The sequence below is a fragment of the Acanthopagrus latus genome, chromosome 16, assembly GCF_904848185.1.
Source record: "Acanthopagrus latus isolate v.2019 chromosome 16, fAcaLat1.1, whole genome shotgun sequence".
Lineage (NCBI taxonomy): Eukaryota > Metazoa > Chordata > Actinopteri > Spariformes > Sparidae > Acanthopagrus > Acanthopagrus latus.
This window is the reverse complement of record NC_051054.1, coordinates 12,753,461-12,768,925: the sequence shown is the minus strand read 5'-3', so window position 1 is coordinate 12,768,925 and position 15,465 is coordinate 12,753,461. Positions and strand designations below refer to the sequence as shown.

The following is a 15,465-nucleotide window of genomic DNA, read 5'->3' as shown; positions in this document are numbered from 1 at the left end:
ATTATGATGATGTAGAAGTTCCTCTGTTTTATATGTTATCATTGGATAAAGACACAAGGTTTGTGCAATAATTAAAACAGACTAACGTATCTAATTTCTACACATTGACTCAACATAATAGAAATATTTTGCATTAAATTTTTTTTTCATTGATCTTGTGTGATGGAACTGGATAAGAAATTTACACTTAATTGAAATACCTCAAGTGACTGTCTAAGCTGTATTTTTTAGAATGTATGTCAGCTGTCTATGTACAACAACTACTTCTATTAAACTTACTGTCCTACACTAATATGTCAGACCTTCTTTTGCCATCTAGACATCACAGCAATTTCCTGAAGATTAACGATGACAGCAAAGCTTGTACCTCACTCCTCTGCTGGTTCTTTTGTTTGATTCCCTCCATACTCTGCAAATCCTGCATGTCCTACTTGGTACCTATAAAATAAATTCATTTTGAGTCGTGCATCCACCACAGCCTCAACACAATATGTACACCTTAATGACCTGAGTTGTCTATATATTCTTTAATCTTTTGACTGTTACACAAAGCAAAACAAAAAAAAACCTTAAGACAGACCTTATGTGATGTTTTTGGTATCATGGAGTCTGAAGTTCTGTGAAAAGGCAATATTAGGCTATCTTGGATGGGTGTCTATGGGATGAAATAACACAATCATGATCCTATAGTCACCCACAATCTCAGACCAAGAGCCCTGAGCTGCATGAATAAAACTGACATGATAGACCAACTTTATGTTGAGGTTAAAGGTTGAGCACTAGTAATTCCAGTGGGTCAGTCTTCAGTCTGATTGTAACAAATATGAATTCATGTAGGTATGATATCCACTGGAATGTGTGTATTTTTCTGATGCCTTTCGACAGCTGGCCCGTAAAGCTTACTGCAACAATGCAGCCACCCTGAGGCAGAGGGCGCTATGTGACCATCAGGAGGCTGCAAGGGTACAGCACAGCAGACTGTCCCCAGTGACTGATCTAACTTCTTATACTCAAATGAGTATTGTGATTGTCATATGTAATCATCAATGTGGGAAATCAGCAGACAGATTTTATTTGAAATTCAATCATCTTTCTTTCCTGATCACCTTCTCAATGAGAGTGTTTACATGTGCTCTAATATCCTGGTTATTATCAGGTTTCAGGGATATGTTTTGCACATGTAAAGGTCATATCCTGGTTTTGTGGGCAGTAGTTGGGCATAAGCTGGGCATGCTAATCAAATTACTCTGATTTAAACTAAATATATTGTGGCGTGTAATCACTGTCTACTGGATTCTGAAGATATGGAATAGGGGTGCAGACAGTGAGAGGTCGATACACAAGAGAGAACAGGCCCAGGCTGCTGCCATCAGGTCAGGGACAAAGTTTGTCAGTAGGAAGATGCGGGCTGAAACAGGTATCACATAAGGACAATCACAATGGTTTTGGTATGTTGCAGGGAAGAGGAGATGAATGCAAGGCGGAGTTTTCAGCCGAAGGTGAATCTGAAAGAGGAACAACAAAAACAAACTGAGAGCCAGAAGGCCAGAACGGGCTGTCACAACCACGGAGATACACAACAGAGTGAGTACGAAAGCTTCGTCTGTTTGTGTTAGGGTCGAGATTCTTCATGCTAGTAGCAGTAAATGATGCTCCACGCTTGTCTCTCTGTGTCAGAAAAGGAAAAAAGGAGAAGAAGCTGGGAGGAATCTGATCTCAGCTTGGAGTGTCATATCCAGAGTAACGCTCCTGATGTTGTTTCTCTGACACAAACACTCAACAGGCTCCACCACCAACATGTGAATGTTTCATTTTAGACCCAAAGAATCATTAGTTTCATTTGTGTCAAGAAAATTGGCAGAGGATTAACTTTATGTCTTATACACTGTGATGAGCATTTTCCACATTTTCTGTCAACAAACTAAACAAGTAGTCAATTAATTGCAAAAGTCCTCATTGGTTGAAACTCTTCTGACCTCTGACTTCAGTCAACATGTAACAAAGTGTCAAGTGTTGCCGTGACGTTTGCTTTGTACAGTAATCAGAGGTAAATTCCACCCATCTGTGTCCATGTGCTAATAAAGGGGAAGTGGATTTTCAACTTGTGACTTGTGAAAAAAGTTTCCCTTCCCCAAAACAATGCTGGTGTTATTTCTATTGTTAGGTGTTTTGGCAACAACTTATGGTACAAAAGGTTACTCATCATCATCATCATCAACATCATCATCATCATCATCACAATGTCATCAGTCAGACTGTACCTACTGCAAAACAGAACTACAGTAATGTGACAGCAAACCTGTAACCTGTAGCACAGTATAATTTCTATATAAAGTAAAGTATTACATTATCAGATTTGAAATCCAAAGACCAACCTGTAAAAAGTAATATGTTGTTAAAAAATGTTGAAAAATTGTATTAAAACATCAGTCAGGACATTCGATATCTGATTATTGGACAGGGTATGACATCAGGTTTTCATTACATTTTTCATCAAATTAATAATAATAAAAAATCCTTACCTACCTTTGTTGCCCTAACCAGTGATGAAATGTGACTAAGTTTGCAGAAGTACTACACTTAGCACAGTTTTTAGTACTTTAAGATATCAGTCTTATTTTACTGTTTTACTGACAGCTGACTGATCCACAGCATACAGTGTATGAATACATATGTGAAAAAATATGAATTATTTTACTTTGTACTTCTGATACTTGAGCGGATTTATTGCTGGAAAATTATTTTTGATCGTTAAATCCATTTTATATCAGATCCTTCAAGACTTTTACTCAAGCACTTTTCACATGGGTGACTTTTACCTACTTTTAATTTTTAAGCATCTATCTATCTATCTATCTATCTATCTATCTATCTATCTATCTATCTATCTATCTATCTATCTATCTATCTATCTATCTATCTATCTATCTATCTATCATACACTGTGCAGTTGCGCCCCTGCCGGCCGCCCCCTGTAACAGCAGCAGCTCTGCCTGAATCCAGCCCATTCGACTCAGTTTTTCCCTCTAAAGCAAAATCACATGATGTGTATTTTGTCATATGATACTGATGAGAGGACTGAGCCCGCTGAGAGGAGAGCGAGCGGTCTCTGACGCCCTCCGTGGAAAACAAAAGGCGAGCGGTCCACTTGTCAGTGATGAGATGCTGTAGGCTGACGTTGTTTGTTTGGTGGTAGGACTCGATCATATGTGGAGGATGGAGCGCCGGGGAGCTGTGCCTGCGATATGCGCCGCGTATTTCATAGGTGAGTTCACACACTGTTCTCACCAGAATGACCACTGTAATGCTTTATAAAGCCATGGAGGGCACAGTGCTTCTATCAGAGAGCTGTAAATGAGATGTAAGAGGCGCTGTAATGTTAGTCCAACAGTTTAAACCATCAAGTGGAATAGACTTTTGTAAACCACAAGTTTTTTTTTGCATAGTTTTGCTGTGGAAGTGTAAAGAAACTGTATGCAATGTAATGGAAATGCATGCAGAGACAAAGGGGTTCCTAAGTATGGACAACTGGACAAAATTCCTTTAGTGAATGAGTTCATTCTCTTGTAGTTTCCACCCAGGCCCTGTTAAAACAAGTTCAATCATTAGAATCTGTCTTTGCATTGCACCCAGGCTTCACAACACACTTTCTCCACATGGAAAAGTGACCATAAAATGAACACACTGACTCGCTTTCACAGTCGAACCAACACTGAGCTTATTTTAAATGATGGCATCTTTGCTGTACTGGTTTCACTTTCTAGACACCTATTCAGCTTTTTCTTTCTCTCTGCTCGTCCAACAGAGTGTTTGCGTCTAAAAAGTTTAAAAGGTAGAAGTGTTGCCAACGCAGAGAGGAGACTGAACCAGAAAAATCACATGACATGACTTTCTGAATAATTGCATTTCAGGAGGATGGCTCCTAGTCAAGAAAGCACTGAGGCACATGGCTAATGTGATTACTACCACAATATGGGCTCTGTTTTTGCTGACGTGCTCATACCTGTTGCCCCCGTTTCTCCCTCGGTGGTTGGAAAAATGTTGAATGGTGTGCTTGAGATTTTCTGGAGCGATGTCTGATGTCAGGATAACATAGCTGAATTAAGAAGTACTCCTCTTCACTATGAGGTAATACTCATGGCAGGTGTGACATAGCTTCTCATGACTCCCTCCCACTGTAAACACTTTTATATATTTTCCCGAGGCTGGACTATTTACCCCCAGGACTACTACTGTAAATGCCTGGAAACATCAAAGGGGGGTTGAATGCTTTTTATTTTTACAGAACATGAATGTCTCCTAGACTTTGGCCCCACAACAAAGGAAGATCTACTTCTTTCACATGTATTTTCATGCATTTGTTACCTTTTATGTGTGTAAAATCATAGCAAAAACGACACAAATAGAACAAGAGCCAGTGAAACTTGGGAGGCAGAAATGGGTAGGAACTTAGTAGTTATCATTTTTAATATGGTTTCGCAGGAGTATTTATTTTTACCGCTTATGAAGTTATAAATATGGTATCGCCAAGTAACAAATAACTCCATACTTCACACTACACAGAACAAACAGACAAAACAACAGATGACAAATACATGTTTAAGCTGTACCTATTCAGAACCACTAATAATAATGTGAAAATGTGTTTTTCTTACCAGGTGGTGAAAATTTAAAGGGGCACCCCTTGAACTAATCACTTTAGGTCCCAAAAAGGCTCAGACTGGCTCTGTTAATCCTACCAAATATTTGGGTTTCATTGTTTGTTTAAACTTTGAGGATTAGACAACATACTCCAAAAACCTCAGGGAGATTTAAACAAGTCAGCTGCCACTTAAACCAAAGAACCATCTGCTTCTTTTATCAATTATGAAGCCTATTGTTAAGTTTATTTTTGTATATTTTGGGGCATTTTATTCTCAAATGGTTGATAGGAGAGAGATGACAGAAAATGAAGAGAGAGCGAAGAGAGAGAGTTGGAATAACATGTAACATGGAGCGTGTATCCTGAGATGGAGTCAAACCACGGACAATGCAGCTCATTGTCGGACCTTTAAATCTCACAACTTCTGTTTGCAGCCCGGCGTCAGTCCATTAGCAGAAGTCAGATTTGAATGATCCACTGTGCTTCTGTTTCAGGCATGGTGCTGAGCCAGACCACGCTCACTCCTGCCGTGATGAACACCACTTTCATCGAGAACGTGACCAGTCTGACCGTAACCCCTGTGATTCTCAGCAGCACGACCCCGGGCTGTTCTGCATTCAACACTTCGACTTGTGAGCCCTGTGCGCCAGGATCACAGTACGACAACAGTGAGTCATTGACCGTGTCATCTGACATGAAGACCCCATTTGAAAAAACATTTGCATGTTTTACTTTCTTAACTCATTCTTCTTGGAGACTCCTCCTGTCTCTGCTTAGCAGCGATTAAGGCTGCAAGAGCAGACAATAAAGTAGATTTAAGTTACAAATGATTCACTGTCCCTCCTCAGACACCCTGCTGTGTGCGTGCTGTTCTGACCCCGGGCTGTGTCTATTCCCTGGAGCCTGCCTGCCGTGCACCACAGGTTTCTATCAGCCACTAGCTGGACAGCAGCAGTGTCTCCCCTGCGAACGCGGCTTCTACACCAAGTAAGGACACAGACGCACAAACGTGGTATTATCCTCTCTGCAGTCCACCTCACTGGTTAATCTGTTGTGTATGTTACGTTACTGTACAGTTTCACTGGAAGTCCACTTTGTCACCCCTGTCCCGCTGGATCCTTCAACAATAACACCGGTGGAGTCAGTTGCACAAGTTGTTCCCCAGGTGTGTTTATTTAGCTGTAGGCTCAGTTCATAGTTCTGCTGTAAATCAGTGACTAGCGTTACAAAAACAGCAGCATGCTTGTGGTCAGAAATTAGATATTGAAAATGTCTTGACCAAATCAATTATGATGGAATCTAAGATTGCAAATTAATAGATTATCTAGTGACAAAGATGGGAGATTCTTATGCAGTTATCTCAGTACAGTTTCATGTACTCTAAAGCTTGAGAGAAAACACATATCACATGTGTTGAGTTATCTTTTGTCTGCTGCTTTCAGGTTTTTTTTCGTCGCGCCAGAGCTCCACCTCATGTGCACCATGTTCAGTCGGAAGGTTTTGCAAGTAAGTAGTCTCCACTTTCCACTTTCTGTTTCTGTTGTTGCTTGTAACTAGGACTGGATAATTAGTGTGGAAATGTGATACAACCACCAAATCAAACATCACATGCTTCCTTTTCATCCCATGGTTGCTTTCCCCAACACAGCTTCACCCGCACAAACAAGACTCAGACACACTGCTGCTTTGATGAAATTCTAAGTGTCATGTATGATCATGTCCCAGAAGACATGAATGCTGCTTATAGAGCCGGACTTGGAAATACAAGGTGGTGCATTAGATCAGCAGCCGTAGATTATTTCTCACAGGCCGAAGGCTGCATAGTCTCCCAACTGAGCTTTTGCCTCTGTCTCAATGAAAGTGATAGTCCTCTTTGGGGGTCATTTCTTTTCATTTTCAACAGAGTTCTGAAATTTGATTCATAAAGGATAAAATATAGTTTACAAGAGGTGTGGTCAGGAATACCCATGGACCAAAAGGAGAAAATGAAACGTTTTTGTAAGGCAAGGTCACAGCGATGGTGAAGCAGATTGAAGTCAGGCAACACACATTTGCTGGGCTGAACAGTGAGTTGGCAAGCTAAGCCAAACTTGCGAGTTGTTAGTGTGTCACCGCTGTGTTAATAAATTGTTAATAAAGTTCATGCGAAGGTCAACACGTACAACGCTCCTACATAAACAGCAGGAAAATCACTGCTGTCAAGTCCAGATAAGATCGTCTCCAAGTAAAGTTTTATAAAACAATATTTATACGTGGTTTTCTGCTAAAGTCATATGAAAAGTCTAAACTGATTGTACTGTAGGTCCATTTTATAAATGAGGCCCCTGAAAAGCCTCTTTCCTTTGATTCTCTCCTCAGCCAGTGGATTCTTAGGCTGCTACCTCAACAAGCAATAATGCCTGTCTGGCCACAGCTCCACACTAAAATGTATTGTGTTTGGATTGTGGATATCATTTTTGATCTTCAGTTTTAAGTGTCCAAACAACAACTATAAACACTTCTGCAACTATTAGTTCCAATTCCGATTCCTAGTTTGGCAGTGAAGTATTATCTTCATTTCACAAGATAACAAAGTTGTTTTTTATTCTTCAAACCTTTGTTTAACCTTTCAAATGACAGACCTACACCAAACCATTGCTCTTATACAGTATCAGCACTATGTAACCAAGCTGCAGAAACAGCTTTAAACTAAATCAGCTTTGGCATGTACCACAAACACCTTGTAGTTTACTTGTGGCAACCATGAAATTCATAGTAGTCACAAGTCACGTTTCAACTGAGTGTTTTCTTCTCCCTGGCAGCTCCTCTGGTTGTTCCCAGTGCCCGATGTGTCCCGGAGGAACAGAAGCACTACAAACCGCTGCAAAAGACTGCACACCGTGTCGGCCAGGTAATTCACATCGAGTTTTATGAGTACTGCAGCTCATAATATGATAAAAGTTACGCGTGAATATCCATCATATCTGGTTTTGCACAGGCATGCACAAGGCCCCCCATCAGACTATGTGTCAAATCTGCGGCAGCGGCTTCTATCAGATCCACTGGGGCAAGGAAACCTGTGATGTTTGCCCAGAGAATCACTACTGTCCTGTGAGCACTGCGCCTAGAACATTGAGGCTGTGTGTGTGTGAGAAAGGTGTCTGGCTGACAGAGTGTGTTGTTCTCTCAGAGTCCAGACGTGAACCCCATTCAGTGCCCCAGCGATGCATTTTGCCCCGAGGGCAGCTTGGCCCCGAGCTACTGCATGGAGACTTTCTTCCGCAAAGCTGGAGAGACTTGTGAATTAGCTCCTGTCACTATCGCTCTTTTAGTTATTGGAGGAGGAGGTAAGTAAAAATGCTGGAAAACAAAAGAATCCTCTTTGATTTGAATGCAAATAAACAAATATTACTACTAGTGCCTTTAAAAGTGTTGCTTTGCGAGCTATCCAGCATGTCTTCTGGTATGTCACAGCTTCTTTTGTACTGCATCTCTAACACCATGTTAAAAGGCATTGGACTTACAGTTGTGCTTTTCAAACTGATTGCTTTTAAAGTGTACACGCTAAAGCTGATTTGATTATACACGCAAAACCGTCACTCTGAAGTATTCATAGCTGTTGTTTGACATAGTAATGGTGCATAGCTCCCTTTAGTTAATATTAGGCACGCCTGTTTTCTCTAGCTTAACAGATGTGTATTTTTTCCCACTGGTAACAGAAAATGAGCAAAGATAGTGCAATCTAAATATTGAGTGGAGCTTTAGAAAATGCCGAGGTACTTTCCACTCTTGACCGAGCAGCTATATAGATGTAAATACAACTTGTAAATAAAATAATTCAACCTCAGCAGGTATAACTGTTTAAGTGTTCTGTTGCTGATGATCTTTGATTGTGATTTGTCATTTAGTTTCTAGTTTGCCCTTTATTATTACAGGTATTTAAATCGATACGTTGAATTTCTTACTGGACAGTCGACATATAAACTCAATAACTGTTATTGGGAATGGGCTGTTTATCCAGTGACTCTTTTGGTCATTTGGAGTCATGGAAACAGTGATGCTTGTCTTTCTGTATACTGGACACAAAGACCACATTATGTCCAGCCAAACAGACATGATGAAATAAATGATCACATATCAAGGCACTCTTTGTTTATGTCTAATATGTGTCAGCCTGTAGATGATTTCCTGTAACATCTTTTTTTTTTTCTCCTCGCTTTTTTCAGTGGCCCTACTTTTCATTATCTTAATGGTACTACGTCGACGAAGAGACACTGACAGAGAGCTAACTCTAGCCAGAGCTCCACTGTTACGCAAAGAGCGACCTCAAGGCAGATACTATGGGATCCCATGTGATGCAGAACCTGTATATGCTGGCTGGTGAAACAAAGGAAGTGCTTGCCAGGGCACTGAAGTGTCCATATGTGTCCCAACTAAAGACAAAAACACTGATAGAAGAAGACTGACGGTAAAATCCTGGACTGGTGCCTTGAGTGTACTTTGACAACCCAAGAGCTTTTTTAATGTGGTACATTTTAATATATTATTTTGGAGAAATGGAAGTTGACTCTTTTGTTAATTTTGTTGTGCCACTCAGAGATGAACGCTCTCCGTTTGTGATTTAGGTTAGTGAATTATGAGAGGTATGCTGGAACTGTGAAAGCAGGACACATGCCTCGGCTGGGCGGGAACCTCTCTCTATCTTCTGAAACGCACTTTTTTCTACAGAAGTCATTGATTTACTTTGCAGTCGTGTGTTGGCAGACTTATGGGTGCTTTCATTAACTTGTGTAGTCCCACAGTTACAGAGAGATGTAAAATGTGGTCGGTGTCTTGTGTGGTTTTTTTATGCATTTGATGGTTGTCAGTAGTGTCGTTAATAGATTCGCTTAATGTATTTCATCTGCTTTTTTAAGGTAACATTTGTATGTTTTAAAGCAGGCATGTCCAAACTATTCCACAAAGGGCCGTGTGGCTGCAGGTTTTTGTTCCAACCAGTCAAGAGCACACCAGACCTGACTCATTTAATCAACTGGTCTCAGTCTTCAGAAAGCTCATTGGTCAAACTGTGTGCTCTTGACTGGTTGGAACAAAAACCTGCAGCCACACGGCCCTTTGTGGAATAGTTTGGACATGCCTGATTTAAAGGAAAATGAATAAAAACTATTATATTGAGCCTCATTTCTTACTCTTTTGTACTTTTTTGAATTGTATAGTAAGCTTTAAAAGTCGATGACACAAAGTTATTTGCTATTAATCGTTGAGTTTTTACTTCCCTCAATTAATCTTGCATGCCAAGTTTTGACTGTGCATATCAAATTTGTTGACCAAACCCTTTCATGGGACAATATGCGTGAGGAGACCATGAATAGTTTTAGTATGAATCATCCCATTATAAGTAGTAAGAAGGCAGTGAAAATGTCATGAGCCTCCGAAACGCATGAACATTTCAAAATATTACATTGCCTTTCTAATTTTTAATTTTACTTTTTTGAGAATGTTTATGTTCCAATGAGGATCTAATTTTCCTATCATATTTAGTGGTTTTAACTCCCCACCTTTTTGAATAAGGTGTCTAATTGTTGTATTATGCTAAAGCAGAGTTGAGAGGTTAACTGCACACATCACAGCAGACATTTTGACGTGCCATTGCATTAAAAGCACAAGTGTAACTAACAACATTAACAACTGCATTCCATTTCCAGATCCAGGGCCACTGGACTGCACTCACAGGGAACACTGATTCTGTTATAGGCTGCTCCTGCTATGACAAGAGAAAATGTCTGCAGTGAAAAAGAAAGATTCAGTGGCTGCTACAGTACAAGGTATACCAGACTAAAGAAAAGAGAAAGGTCTCACTAACATGACACAGCACAGCAGTGAACAGTTCTTCTCCACATTATGTAAACAGCCAACTGGAGACTGTGACAAATAGCAGATCTTAGGATCAGATAAATAAGTTTACCGAGTGTGACAACCATGGAGCAGAAAGACATCTACAGCTTTTAAGATACATACGAGACTCGTAGAAGAATGATACTTGAAGCCGTAACACTTTTCCCCAGTAAAAATGAGTACTTCCAGCTAAATTCTTAAAGTATAAAAAGGTAAAAGTACTACTTAATCAATACAGCCCCTTTCAGATTGTAATATATGGGCTATTGATGTATTAACATGCAATAAATATTCTGGTGATGATAGTCAGGGTGAAGCAAATTATATATATATATATATATATATATATATATATATATATATATATATATATATATATATATATATATATATATATATATATATATGAGAGGAGTAGACATTTTATCTGTATGCAATAAAAGAATGCAGAAATATATATATATATATATATATATATATATATATATATATATATATATATATATATATATATATATATATTCTGGATTCTTTTATATTGCATACAGATAAAATGACTACTTACTAATAATATAGGTGGCGGTAATGCGCTGTCTGTTAACTCTCGATGAGGGGAAAAATTTGTCCAAGCAGGACTCCGTACGTGCGCACGCATTCAGAAGAAAACATGGCGGCCACCCTGGCAAGGAGGGTGTCAGGTATGTACATACAATTTGACTTTCGTACATTTTCTTTTCAGTCTCCTTATTTTGTAAATGTTAAGTGTTGTATCCATCGCATACGCACTGAATTAATGTCGGAGCAATTGTGCGTACGTGTAATTTGTTGACATTAACAGGACGTGATTTCGGTACATTAGCTAACTAGCATCCATGCATGGTCTTCTGTCCTCGATGTGACTCCTCCTCATGTGTTTTCATGTTGTTCTTGCGTCTGACAGGCCTTGTGAGGCCGCTGTCTGTCTCGCTGTGTGCCAGGACACCACAGCTTTGTCAGCTCTCCAGCCTCATCCAGCCTCCAGCTCTCTACAACTCCGCTGCAGTCGCTGTCCGAGCTCCTCTGCGGGGTGCAGTGTGTCTGACACCCCGGTACAACATCCTACAACGGTAACAGACCAGAGTTTTTTCATACTCCGCTATATACTTTATACGCTACTGTTCATACGCAATACAAAGGTCAAGGTTTATGTATCAATCCACAACACAGGGTCTATAACGAAATGCTAGTTGTAGTCCTTGTATGTGACCCAAAAAGCAAATGGTATAGACAGGAATGAATATAAGTCATAAACCAGTGATAAGCTATAAACAATTTTTAAATTGGGGGTGCTGAAGATGAATTGAGGAAAGAAGCCTGTATGGAGCTGTTTTTTTTCTTCTATACAACAGACTATATATTTCCAATACAGAGTACAAGTGTCATTTACCATGGATTAGGAAAATACAGGGTTGTATAAGGAAAGTAAAGCTGTAGTCTCCTTCAGCTGCTCATACATATTTTTTTTTTTACATTATTCAATGAGGGGGTTATGAATCAGAATTTCCTTTACTTGTCCCTCAAAGGGGAAATGAATTCATCACAGCAGCCAAAGGACAGTGGTTCTGTAATTACCAATAATGATAGTAAAAGAATAAACAATACATTAAAACAGTAAGGAATAGGACAATAATAAAGAAATAAAGGACAAAGGTATGTTTGTATCGCTGTCAAACGGCTCTTTTTATATGCTCAATAGTGTAACATATGAGGTTATTTAATACTGTGTGTGCTTCCAATATTGTGCCCCCTGAACAATCCTTTGGAGTCTGCTTCTTCAACTTGACAATGCAGCCGTGTGCATAGCAAAGTTGCTAAATTATGGATCACATTGTTACCTCATCCCCATGATCCAACACGTTTGGGGATGGATGTTAAAGGTCTTGAGGCTGAAAAGAAGCAAAGCGCTGTAGCCATCTTTTTGAAACTCTTCCCAGAAGAATGAAGACTATTACAGCCAAAGAATAATGCCCACAGTTTAGGGAATGAGATGATCATAGATTAGCCTCAGAACTAATTTCAGTGTTCCCAATAAATACCATGATATTTTTTTTCTAAAGGTAAACAGGAGAGCATATTTGCTTTAGGAGAGAATCTTAGTACAGGTAAATTGTTTACTGCTACCTAATGTCCTATTTATTAACTATCCATCATCATAGTGGTCGCCTATAGCTGTCCTCTCTCAAGTATTTCTTCGCTTTAGGGAATCAGGATTAGATGTTGGGGTTTGATTGTTATAGTTAAGGGAGGTGCAACAAGAAAATTATATTTTGTTCATGGTCTGTTTCTAGTCACTTGAAAACTAGTTTATTGGGATAGTTTGAAGTAAACTAAAATTTTGAAACAATGCCAAGAAAGATATATTCAAACCTGACAAAATTAAACTAAAACTATCTGCCTAGCTACTAATACCTATTTATGTAAAGTGATATGTTTTTTTTGTATTCTGAGTTAATTTTTTTCCCTTTCCCTTCTCTGCTTCTTTGTGTTGTTGCAGGGTGTCGCCACTTATTCCCAGTCTGACTCAGCAGCCATGCCGAAGTCTAACATACTACAGTGTGAAGAAGGGCAAGAGGAAGTCTGTCAACTCTGTGAAAGACAGGTTCATGAGGCTGCATTGTGGCCTTTGGATCAGACGCAAGGTGTGTGCAAGGCGCAAGTCTTTTACTGTTACTGTCCTTTTACACCTTTTAAAAACTCAGCGTTTCCAATGTGGCTTCTCACCTCTCAAACGTTCATTATTAAACAGGCTGGATACAAGAAAAAACTGTGGAAGAAGCTGCCCGCCAGACGAAAGCGCCTGAGGGAGCATGTGTTCTGTAACAAAACACAGAGCAAGCTTTTGGATAAAATGACAACCTCTTTTTGGAAAAGGAGGAACTGGTATTTGGATGATCCATACCTGAAGTACCACAATCGGGTCAACCTCAAAGTGTAAATTGCTGATTCATGTAGTGACATAATGGTTTTCTGTTTGAGTATAATGTAATAAAGTTATATATGTAGGGAAGTCATATGTCTTTAATGATCCTTTTCTTTTAAATACACACCTTTGGGAGAAGAAAACCCACAGACACACAGTCAAAGTTTTGCTTCATATTTAATAGCTGTAAATTGATTTGAACAGAAATATTAAACAGCAGAACAATGAAGTGATAGCCTTGAAACCATCCTGTCATCACTTCAATGCCTTTTGTTTTATAATTCACAATTAAGTTGAAATTTAATTTGACATTCTGGCCTGCCAGAACAAAACTTTTAGGATAAATCAGTAATGTGGTGTGTCCTCATGAATTAAGTCAAGTGGCAAATTGATCAGTAAATAATAAGACATATTCATATGTCTATAGCCGACATGTATGTATAGTCATAACGTTTTATATTGTTACCACAAAGCAACTGAAAGTCATTTGTCGCCAGCAAGGCATTTGAAGAGGCCAACAGCTCCACATAAACTCATTTAAGTAATCCAATTTTCATACAAATTAATAACAAACATCATGCAATGATGAGTTTCAGTCTACGCACAGTTATACAAATCTGCTACTTAGCAACACGTTTTTTTTTCTCCGTTTTACTTTGCATGAATTATTCAATAGACGGAAATCACCTCCAACACTAACACTGATACTACTAATGCTGAAAACACAGAATCTGATTTTTTTTCACCATTTATCCATTAAAAGGACATTTCATGTGCATAACGAGTGTATCTACAACATCAGAGTGAATGACGTGTAAACAGAACAGTTGTACCTGAGAAGCTTTTGTTTCAAACTTCAGACCACCGTGAATGATACAGATACATTGATGAAAATCATAAATCTGCTGCGCAAGTCCACCCGTCAATAACCAAACACAGTGATACTTTGTGTGTAAAATGCTGCTTAGATTCAGGCTCAGTGAGTAAAGTACAGGATGAAAACATACAGTGTATCACCACGCAGTATTAAGTTAAATGTTAGTTTGTAAACCTGCAAACCAATAAAGTCACTCTAGTGGATTCCTAACAAATAGAAGAAGCAAGTAGAAGGTATGATCGTTGAGTTCAGTGTTGCTCAGTTAACAGCAGAGCATTACACAGTGATTTCAAACATGGAAAAAGAGCCATGTTTATTTACAGTAAATACTCATCCTGTTCCTGCTACAGCTGAAAGTGACATGTTCCTAATTGGCCTTCAGTTGTCAATTAAATGACAAAAAAATGTGCATACAAAACTGAACAGTAGATTGTCAAAAACAGTCTGCCTCACTGAGAAAAAACCTATTCTATGTGATGCGAATGCTTCTTCTTCTCACACTAGTAAGGATTTCTTAACCATGGAGGAAACGAGCAAGAATAAAGTTATTTTGTGATAATATTCAGCCACTAAATTTGTTTTGATTTCATGTCATTTTTGGCCTTTTCAGAGTGTCGAGAGCAGGGACTTTATATTCTAAGCATAGTGCAAAATGATTATTTAATGAGAACGTAGTAGTGTTTAAATACTTAAATCACACATGGAGACACTGTAGTTTGTTATGTCTCTGCTATGTCTTTCTTTAAGGCTTTAATAAAGAGAATATTGTCCAGAATATTGTTGAACAGAATATTGTCCCCCACTGAACAGAATATTGTCCCCCACTGCTGTCTGACCTTTTACTACCGCAAAGTCAGGTTGTGTTATACTAAGGGTAATCAACAGATTTTTCAAAATGTTGATTTGATAATTAATCAGTGCAGAATTCCCACACAAGTTTCTCCCCAACAGACTGAATCAGGGTAAAAACGGCCATGCCATTTTGTTTGTTCCTTGGCTTTTAACACATTCTCTTCACAGCAGCGGCCATGTCACTCTCAATGCCAGCTGTAGTATTCAGTGACAGTACATTCTGTTTAACAAACAGCGGACTCATGACTGGGAAGACATGCA

At 39.0% G+C, this 15,465-nt stretch overlaps 2 protein-coding genes across 2 annotated transcripts; both read left to right on the top strand.

Annotated features, from left to right (window-relative positions):
• The first annotated feature begins 1,181 nt into the window (after positions 1–1,181).
• On the top strand, positions 1,182–9,601 carry si:dkey-21a6.5 (laminin subunit alpha-5). Its single transcript, XM_037125075.1, has 10 exons — positions 1,182–1,584; positions 3,197–3,265; positions 5,137–5,310; positions 5,491–5,629; positions 5,719–5,807; positions 6,085–6,148; positions 7,444–7,532; positions 7,620–7,732; positions 7,812–7,968; positions 8,848–9,601. The coding sequence occupies exons 1-10, from the start codon at positions 1,440–1,442 to the stop codon at positions 9,003–9,005; spliced, it is 1,197 nt and encodes a 398-aa protein (XP_036980970.1). The 5' UTR covers positions 1,182–1,439; the 3' UTR covers positions 9,006–9,601.
• A 1,475-nt stretch (positions 9,602–11,076) lies between these two features.
• mrpl35 (mitochondrial ribosomal protein L35) lies at positions 11,077–13,566 on the top strand. Its single transcript, XM_037071312.1, has 4 exons — positions 11,077–11,214; positions 11,457–11,622; positions 13,050–13,194; positions 13,302–13,566. The coding sequence occupies exons 1-4, from the start codon at positions 11,124–11,126 to the stop codon at positions 13,488–13,490; spliced, it is 591 nt and encodes a 196-aa protein (XP_036927207.1). The 5' UTR covers positions 11,077–11,123; the 3' UTR covers positions 13,491–13,566.
• The last annotated feature ends 1,899 nt before the right edge of the window (positions 13,567–15,465 follow it).